The 10,330-nt window shown below is 40.8% G+C and overlaps 1 protein-coding gene across 1 annotated transcript in view; it reads left to right on the top strand.

Annotated features, from left to right (window-relative positions):
- SLC30A5 (solute carrier family 30 member 5) overlaps window positions 1–9,942 on the top strand; it is a 35,641-nt gene extending 25,699 nt beyond the window's left edge. The window contains exons 10-16 of the mRNA XM_088444038.1: window positions 374–582; window positions 1,086–1,243; window positions 3,346–3,475; window positions 4,840–5,071; window positions 5,198–5,424; window positions 7,969–8,097; window positions 8,854–9,942. Coding sequence (XP_088300164.1) covers window positions 374–582; window positions 1,086–1,243; window positions 3,346–3,475; window positions 4,840–5,071; window positions 5,198–5,424; window positions 7,969–8,097; window positions 8,854–9,024 — 1,256 coding nt within the window. The 3' untranslated portion in view covers window positions 9,025–9,942. The remainder of the gene's footprint in view (window positions 1–373; window positions 583–1,085; window positions 1,244–3,345; window positions 3,476–4,839; window positions 5,072–5,197; window positions 5,425–7,968; window positions 8,098–8,853) is intronic.
- The last annotated feature ends 388 nt before the right edge of the window (window positions 9,943–10,330 follow it).

Raw genomic sequence — 10,330 nt, forward strand, 5'->3', positions numbered from 1 at the left:
ATAAGGAAAGCATGTATGCGTATCCTCCAGTCTTTATACAAAGTAGGAGCAGCCATTTTATTGGCTGGCTGATCATACGGATGGCAATCCAACACATCAGTCGATTAGAGAGTAGGCCTATCGCAGCACCGAGGCATGAAGAGGATGCACACGTTTTGTGGGCTGGACCAGACATGATGTGGGCAATTCAAAAGGAACCCGGCCTGTCACTGTTTCCTAGCAGATTAATGGGTAACATTCTCATGAAAAGGTAGCAAAATGTCTTTCCCTAGCTATGCATAGCCCACAGGTGCTCTTTAGGACTAAACATATGTGTGAAATACTGTAAGTACCTAGCTATTTATCATGTGCACCATTCCTACTCATTTTCCAGCTGCAAACATCCTATCAATGACATCCAGGAGGGGACAGAAAGGCACCCTTGTGGGTTACTCTCCTGAGGGGACCCCCCTCTATAACTTCATGGGGGACGCCCTGCACAGCACCTCTCCGTCTATGCCCAGGTTCATTAAAGATTCTCTGAAACAAATCCTCGAAGAGCACGACTCCAGGCAAATCTTCTACTTTCTGTGTCTAAATCTGGTACGTTTCCCTGCTCTATACTAGTGACAGACAATGTACCGAGCAGCTCCGGGCCATTTATATGTACATAAGTGTTTGTTTCTACCAGCGATGTTGCAAGAAACTCAGTTACTGAGTCATTTACTAAAGGGGGTGTTTAACTCTGCTTGCTGTGATTGCTTCAGAAGTCAAAGCTCTCACCCTAAATTGTGTATTGGAACCAAACACGGATCCGCCAAACTGGAGTAAAACGTGGCTTAAGTAAAGGATCCCCTACCCTGACATGTGCTGGCCTCTGTCTGGAGGGGGGAAATGACTGCTTACTTAGGGATATTGATAACTGCACACAAAAGGCTTCTATAATATAATTCAAAGTGAATGATAATTTATTTTAGCAAACATTAGATGCATGTTATATAGTATACATTTTGTTTGTTGTTAATAGGTCTTCTTTAAAGCTCTAGGGTGTATATGCACTAATATGTATTGTGCTTACATTGTCTGAATGTTGCATCTGGTTTTAGGCATTTACATTTGTGGAACTGTTCTACGGAGTGTGGACCAATAGTCTGGGATTATTGTCTGATGGCTTCCACATGTTGTTCGACTGCTCTGCTCTTGTCATGGGGCTTATTGCTGCGCTAATGACTCGATGGAAGGCAACGCGCATATTCTCTTACGGGTAAGCAAGTGCTTTAATGAGCAGACACTATATTTGTAGCTGGTATTATACAGCCTCACACCCTGTGCTCTAGTCCATGCAGTCAGGTATCTGTGTGTACGTACATTTATTAAGCTTCACTAGCTTTGCAGCACCTTATATTTAATACAATAAGTTCTTCCAGCCTTGTTTGCTAACAGTAAAGATACCCATATTCAAATAATGTAGTGCTAGACACTAGTGCAATAAGTAAGTAAATACCATATAACCCCATCTGCCATACAGACACTTGTAAACATCTGTGAACACTGTAGATTAAGGGGCATATTCATAATTAATCCGGAATTGGTGGCGATACTTTATTATTTGAGTGTCACACGGATGTACAAATATTCACATGCAGGGACGGGCTCAGAAGGGAAGTTGTCCCTGCAATGTGTAAGAAGTAAATGAATCTCTAATGCGATCACTTCTGAGTTCCGTCCCGGCTGCGTTACAGCGCCTGTGTAGCCATCAGACTGCAAGTGTACGTGGGATTACCGGGAAGGAATGCTGGGATGTATAGCCCTTAGGATATAATGGCTGACGTCCTCTAAAGATAGCGTTGCTTATCGGGGCCTCGCATTCCAGAGCCTGGTACAATGACAAACTAGCAGTCCCCATAGAAACTTATGGAGGGTACTTGACAGGGGTAGATTTTATATCTGCTGCAGTCCCCCCATATTAAATCCCAGTTTTTCTAGGTATCCCCCCAAACGTCTCTTTTCGGATGATTTCCTGCCAAATTCCTTTAATGCCATTTAAATATCGGTGGTGTTTTGAAAGTGTTTATTTGAACATGTATTATTATTGTGATATTCAATGTGTTTTTGCTGAGAATCTTATTTTGTTACTGAATGTAAATTTGAAATTTGGAAAAAAAAATTAATTTTTTTTTACGGTGTTTCAATAATAAAAAATAAAATATATTAAAAAAAATATGCCGGTGACCGTACCCCGCTGTGTGTAACACCATCCATGGGTCTTGGCTGTCAGTAATAACCTGGGTATGTGGTGTCTTTTATTTCTGATTTACTGATCGCTGTAACAGTCTCTAAACCAAATGTTCTGTACTCCTAATACTAATGTGCTAATCACTTCTACATCATGAAGGCAAGTTGTGTGGCCTGGCTGGGGATTTACTTCTAGGAGAACAGGCCAGGGAGGTGCATAGGAGACCTATACACATAAAATATCTCTCAAACAAGTTATTCCCTGCAAAAAATCCAAAATAAAGACACACACACAATGAAATATTGGTACTCGTCTCATGATTTATTTTTATTTTGTAGCTCCCATTACTTAAAGCAAAGTAAACTATGTACACACTATACAATCATCTGTCAGACCATCTGTCCAATCTGACTGGTTGGAATGACAATCTGGTATAATATGGTAGCAAATCACAATTGACCATTTGCTCCCAAACACTGGAAAACAGACGGAAACAGTCGTTCAGACAATTTGGTTAAATCAAACTTATTTAACTAATTTAAACAATAGTTTTTGTCCATTTTCCAGTGTTTGGGAGCAAATGGTCGATCGTCATGTGTTCCCCATACATTACCAGATTGTCATTCACCAGTCAGATTGGACAGATAGTCTGACAGATAATTGTATAGTGTGTACCTAGCTTAACTGTGATGACCTCCAATCAAGATCTGATGGCTGATAGGATATTATACATTTGTGAACGCTCAAGTGTAGTTTTATGTTGGATGATGACTTGGTCCATTTTAAGAGATGTTATGACATTTGAGTGAGACTGTCCCCATTATATTGTACACCAAGAATTGCGATGAGATATTGGTACACGCAGACACGTTCCCATGCGTTTGACAGACCAGTAACGCAACAGACAGAGGTCATGATCCTTCAAGATTTCGGTTAAGCGTCTAAGTGAACGGACATCGCGTTCATGTCGTAGAAACAGTAGCTCAGAGCGAATACCCCGTGTATCTCCCATATATGTGAGCCCCCAATCTATTACTTATTTTTCACAAGAATTAATAATTCACTGTAAATGGGACATGAAGGTGGAAGAGGAAGAAATGTCTTCAGTTTCTTGTCATGTATCATTGTAGGTATGGGCGAGTGGAAATACTGTCTGGGTTTATCAATGGGCTCTTCCTGATGGTGATATCGTTCTTCGTGTTTGTAGAAGCTATGGCCAGAATATTTGATCCACCAGACATCAATACCGATATGTTAACAGTAAGTTTAAAAGTGATTTCATCATTGTGGAAATGAACCCGATACACATGAGACCAGGTTTGTGCCCACGATGGCTATGACTGAGGTGTACTAAATCATTTCAATCCACCCCACGGTTTTGTTCTGATGAATCTGAATATGTGCTATAACAAGTTCTTACTGACTTCTGTCTTGTGTTTGGGTGATGGCACTAATAAACACCCACAGTCCCACTTTAGAGATGAAATATTCATGGTCTCCTTATTAACCGTTCCAATTCACAATGATATCATTAAATGGTTTGTGATACCAGACGTGGGGGGACAAGCAATGTCTATGTATAATACATGCCCTTGTATATCGCCATTATTAAATACCATTAGGCCTCACTGCTAATTTCATAAAGCATGATGTGATTATTTATGTATTAATATGATTCTGTCAAATATTGTTTGTGCTGCAATATAATTCTATAATTATCCCAAATTCATTCAAGTTATATATCCTGCTCCCTGAATACGCCCCGATTATATGTATTGTTTGTGCCTGTTTTGTAGTCTTTAACCAGATGACTTAATACTTATGATTTGTAATTGCTATTATTAATTTTTGTAGAGGTGCTCACAAACCTGTAAGTATGAAGTATGTAATAAATGATTTTGTATTGTCCTAGTTTATCTTACTGTCCCCTAGTCTGTAAGCTCTCACGATCAGGGCCCTCCACACTTATGTGCCCTGCCTGCATTATCCCTTTCTACAGTGCACTACTACTATTAGTGACTCTGATTCCTTCTGTCTGGTGTCCACAGCTATGCAACACTGACAATTTAGGTGTGCGTGTGTGTGTGTGTGTGTGTGTGTGTGTGTGTGTGTATATATGTATATATATATATATATATATATATATATATATATATATATATATATATTAGTGTAATCTCTCAAAAGAAGAGCGCCTCCTAGTGTAATATTGTATGAGGTCCACCTATGTGTATAAAGGGACTATAAGTGGACCTGTACTGGGATGAATAAATATATGGCTTATCTGGTTTGCTTGAGAAATTATTCCACACGTGGTCCAAGCAATGAAAGTCTTCGTATTTATTGTGACTCCATAAAAGACAGACATATATAGTGTAACCCAATTTAAATGAATAAAATACTAGTAACATGATTTCTCATACATTGTAAAAGAAAAAGATTTGCTTATCTGAATCCAGCAAGTTCCCCCAACGTGTTTTGTCGAGATGCAGCAGTGTCTCACCCCTCAGACTTCCTCAGGGGTATATATAGTGTATATATATTTCGCTCTGCTGTCAGTGACTACATGTAAAGTGCTTTATGTCCTGCAGTGTTGACTCCCGTTTTCTTCTTTCTTGTACCAGCCGGTCTCAGTCGGAGGGCTTCTCGTCAACCTCGTTGGTATATGTGCCTTTAGTCATGCCCACTCCCACGGGGGTTCACGAGGAGGATGCCCATCTCATGACCACGGCCACTCTCACCACGGACATGGCCACAGCCATGGACATGGTCACGGCCATTCACACAGCGACCATGGACATGCTCATGGCCACTCTCATGGGTCCGGCGGAGGAGGGATGAACGCAAACATGCGCGGTAAGTGTGTGCGGAAGAGACCAGTAGTGCGATATAATGGTGTAACTCCTGCGCCATTGTGCACGAACCTCTCCTGATGCAGCTGACTTTGTGCTACATGGAAGTGACCACTCCGTGTCCATCTAGGTGTGTTTCTACATGTGCTGGCGGACACTCTGGGCAGCGTGGGCGTCATCGTATCCACCATACTGATTCAGCAGTTCGGCTGGCTCATAGCAGATCCTCTGTGCTCCCTATTCATTGCCGTACTGATTTTTGGAAGTGTTATCCCCTTGCTGAAAGATGCCTACCAGGTGATCCTCCTGAGAACGCCTCCTGAAACAGAGAAGGGGATAAATATTGCCCTTGAGAAGGTGAGGCTGCTGGGTTTATGGATCTATTTTGTATAGTTATATATATATATATATGAGCTATGTGTTACAGACCTCTCTTGCACTGATGTTTCATATACACAGCATGCGTCACTGGCTCAGCACTTTGCAGTATGTTCAGCAGGATACATTTTATAATGTGGGTAAAGTGTAAGCTGTCTGCAGGCTCATTAGGAGAACATGCATTACTTGCTGGAGAGAGATTGATGAGCTGCTAAGGGTGACAGTTAGAGAGCAGGGGATTATTTTGATGTTTCCTGGAAGAGTATACGGATTGGGGAGGGGGGTGCAGCGTTGTTAGTAATTGAGCCATGAATTCACTTAACAGCAGATGTTATGGGGAATATATTTATATGATGGAGATTGGCAAGACGGAGTTGTGCTGATAAAGGTAATTTAGTGTTGGTGATGAGATTTAGTAACGGGTAGTGGCTGGGCATTTGGTACCATCAGATGCATCTGGCCTTGTTCCATTGGTTGAACTCTGTGATGCAGGGTTGGAAAAAACATTGAAAAAATAAAAAAATTCCAATCCTGGTTAGGAATCATTAAACCATGGCTGATCAAGGTTTCTAATACATAGCAATGTTTCACAGTATTAATATAATATGCAGGATTCCATTTTTTTTATTAAAACATTGATGCAAAAAAAAAAAAAAAATGTAAATAAAAAAAAGTTGGGGTTTTTTGTTTGTTTTTTTTCCCACCCCTGTCGTACTGTATAACCTATTTTTTTTTTCAATGGGCCTTGTGCCTTCAATGATTTGAAAATATTCATGGGTTGGTTAATGGCAGAATTATTTTTACATTTTGTTGGGTTTTTTATTCAGTGGCTGTTTAAAAAGAATTCACCTATTTGTTGATCTAATACAGTACATATATTTTTTTTCTTTTTTTACTTTCTGTACTCTACAATAGAAAGACCACACTGCATTTTCCTGGTTTGATCCACCTCTCTATATTTAGGGGTAAATTTACTAAGATGGGAGTTCTATTAAGAAGTGATGTTGCCTATAGCAACCAATCAGATTCTACTTCTCATTTATCTAGCACCTTCTAGAAGATGATACCTGGAATCTGATTGGTCGCTATGGGCAACATCACTTCTTAATAGAACTCCCATCTTAGTAGATTTACCCCCAAGTGTCCAACAAACATACTACAGAGTGAGATCACCCAATAGCTGATATCGTTGTGCGCTGATGAGGGTGCAGAAGTTATGGTAGCAGTGGTCACTTTTTCTATAAGGATCATTTTCACTCTACAGTTGTGTTTGAATAAGAAAATGCAACTGCAAACTGCCTTAGATGTGCATGCACCTTATATACGGATCATATGCGCTGGGGACGTCTGTGAATACCCCCAGGACTAAAGCAGTACAGAGCTTTTTGCCACCCAATTCAATATCCAATTAACTTCAGTGTGTTTTCCAGCCTGTAGGAACTCTATTGAAATGACACTATTTAATAATGAATTAATACGTCCGACCATGCCATTCCTCAGTCAGTCCCAGTGCTAGACAGCCAGGGCTGATTCTCATTAAAACAGGGAGACAATAAGCTAAATTCTATATATAAATTTTATTTTATGATTAAAGAAGTAGAATGTTTACTCCCATTCCAGGTTATGAAATGGGTACAAGTGCAGGTCACCCCAGGCAATACACAGCGTTCCAGAAGTGTATCAAGGCACATGTCTAAGGCCACTGTAGAGGTTCCAAATTAAACCAGTTTACCCAGTTGTCTTTTTCTGCAGATAATCATAGACCATTATAAGTCATTAGGTGGTGATACTACACTTTACATGTGTACAATACCTGATCTCTATATGTGACACTAGATGGCAGCAGTTACACTTCAATACAGTGGTTCCCAAACTGTGCGCTGTGGCACCCTGGGGTGCCTCAGGACACTTGCAGAGGTGCCTCAGGTTGGTGGTCTAGCACAAAATAAAATTATTTATGGGCAATGTAATGTAAATATGTGGACAAACAGAAGCGCAAACCTGTCCAGCACCACATAACTGAGCCTAAAGATGACAGGTCAGCACAATTTACTTAACTACATTTTTTTCTGAATTTCTCAATAACAACCGTTTGGCCTAGGGGTGCCGTGAAAAAAATGCTGATACTCTAGGGCGCCGTGATTCAAAAAACTTTGGGAACCACTGCTTCAATACACAGTAAAAGTTGTAAATAGAGGTTCTCTGATCCCAAACACTGTGTCGACATGCCCAATGTCTACATAATGACCATGTCAGCATTATCAGCTTGTCAACATTCTGAATGTCTATATAAAATACCCTTCTAAACGTCTGTTCCTATACTATGCACAATATAATTTTTAAGTACATGGGAAGGTGAGAATTTGCATTTCCACTTCTGAGTGTGTACTAGATATAATGTGCACAAATGTAGCTCAGGACCCTCTCTCACAATGTAAATCTGTATTTAATGTCTACACCGTTACCTGGGAAACATCTATATGAAGTTGAATAATATATGTTCGTATATATTTCTCTTTACAGATCTCTAAGATCGATGGCCTGATCTCTTATCGGGACCCACATTTTTGGCGTCACTCAGCCTCTGTTATTGCAGGGACTATACATGTTCAAGTGATGTCAGATGTTGTGGAACAATGGATTACCCAACAGGTAATTCTTATTATTCTCCTGTTCAAGTTTAACTGTGAGCAGAGAACTGCTGGTGGGTGAGAGAGATGGACGATTTTAGGCAATTCCCTCCATTGATTCGTTGGCTTGTTTTCTTAACTAAACCCTGCAGCGTCGTGAATGCTCTCTGCTTCCCTATTCTAATATAAATAAGAGGAGTGGGCATTTTAACAACATGAGTCAAGCATGCAGTTGCTTATGTGTGGTATTACCCCAGCAGGGTTTCTCGCTGAAGAGGAGGCAGAGGGGATAGATGTGAGGATTATAAAGTTGTTAATTGAGCCTCCAAGTCTGCGGCAGGCGCGAGTCCCGGCTGAGGGCCTCCACAGCTGCGTCGGACGCAAGTCCCAGCAGAGGCTCTCCACATCTGCGCCAGACGTGAGTCCCAGCCGAGGCTCTCCGCAGCTGCGCCGGCCGTGGGTACCAGCAGAGGCTCTCCGCAGCTGCGCCGGGCGCGGGTCCCAGCCGAGGGCCTCTGCAGCTGCGCTGGGCGCAGGCCCAGCCGAGGCACTCCACAGCTGCGCCAACTGTAGCAGGGCATGTGGAGATGTGTGGTTCCGCATGCAGCTGGACGGCCACAGGTTGAATACCCCCAAGATAGAGCTTAACAAAAATAAATTGGGTGCACATATTAGTTATTGAAACCCATTGTTACTGTTTTGCTCATCGTTCTATGGTTCATCCTATTATTATTAATCCAATATCCCCTGGCTTTAACCATGCCTCTTCTTTCTATAGGTAACATCAATACTAAAAGATGCTGGAGTTAATAATCTCACGATACAAGTGGAAAAAGAGGCTTATTTCCAGCACATGTCTGGCCTTAGCACAGGCTTCCATGATGTCTTAGTCATGACCAAGCACACGGACACCATAAAATATTACAAGGATGGGACTTACATCATGTAACCGGTGATCGCCTTTTACACTCAGTATTCTTCCCGTGTTCGGCAAGGGAAAAAAAAACAAAGACTTGGAACCTAATTGTACAGAAATCAAATGTACAGATCTGGATTTTATACATCAACTTTATTCTTGTCTATTAAGAAGTTTTTATACAATGTTATAAGACGACTTACCGATGAGTTCCCTATCTTGGAGTAACCGTGGGGAGAAGATGTATTCTACGGTTATCATATACAAATTGTGACTGGTCGTTCTAGAAGAGCTGACCTTGAATCCACCATTCCATGTATAAGTATACTGTATGTATAGCAAGTGTACATGCATTGTATTGAGCCACTCAGATAATGTATGTGCTTATGAATTGCACACTAGAGAACACATTTTTAATATAAAGGACCGGTCTGAATTTGGGACATTTTATGTGTTTAATATATGGGATATAATATATTTTATTTTTTTCATTGTGCCTTTCAGTAAATATCTGTAAATTATTCACAAATCTACCTATAGTTTATGCCAGGTTTACTTTTTCAAACCTGTCAATCTTCTCTTGGACTGCAATCCACAATGGCTTCCGGAGCATGCTGGGAGTTGTGGTTCAGCATCGTTTCAGGTTGCCTACTCCAGGTGTACTCCCTTTTACAGTGTGACAAATTTATCGACGCAAGTGTGGACATAGGAAGAACAAGAAACTATTTTTACCAGTTTGCATTGTCTGTAATAAACAGATTAAAATGGCCTATTTCTGTCACTCCTTAGACAATTCTCCAGTATAACCATGTGATAAAACACCTTCTTGAAGGTTGAAAGGACCAATATCGTACTTTGGAGTTCTTGTTTATATATAAGGCTGGACTTTAAAGGACACAAGAAAATAGGCTTTATTTTTCTATCATTGTTCAATAAAACACACCGGCATCATTTATTCTCCCAGAGATCTTTCTCATCTCACTAGATGCTACAAATATGGATCGGCAGGTTGCATACTCTGCTCACGTCTAATCAAATACTATTTGCAGATTACAATAAAGCACTGACTGTGGTACATTAGCAAAAAAAATAAACACTTGTATTTAAGCGTAGCATTAATCTAATCCGCTGACCAACACATTTCTACACCAATTGGTGACCTCGAGAAAGACGGCAGCTGGGGTAGAAAATCAGTGGTCTGCTCTTACCACTCATGGTGCATACACACGGTCAGATCAGACAACGATCAGATATCGTTGCCTGATTGTCCTACATGTGCTGGATGATTGTTATCGAACATCCAGCACATGCACCAACCCTTCAACTACGATAACGACCC

This window comes from Taudactylus pleione, unplaced genomic scaffold (genome assembly GCF_031769625.1).
Source record: "Taudactylus pleione unplaced genomic scaffold, aTauple2 ptg000345l, whole genome shotgun sequence".
Lineage (NCBI taxonomy): Eukaryota > Metazoa > Chordata > Amphibia > Anura > Myobatrachidae > Taudactylus > Taudactylus pleione.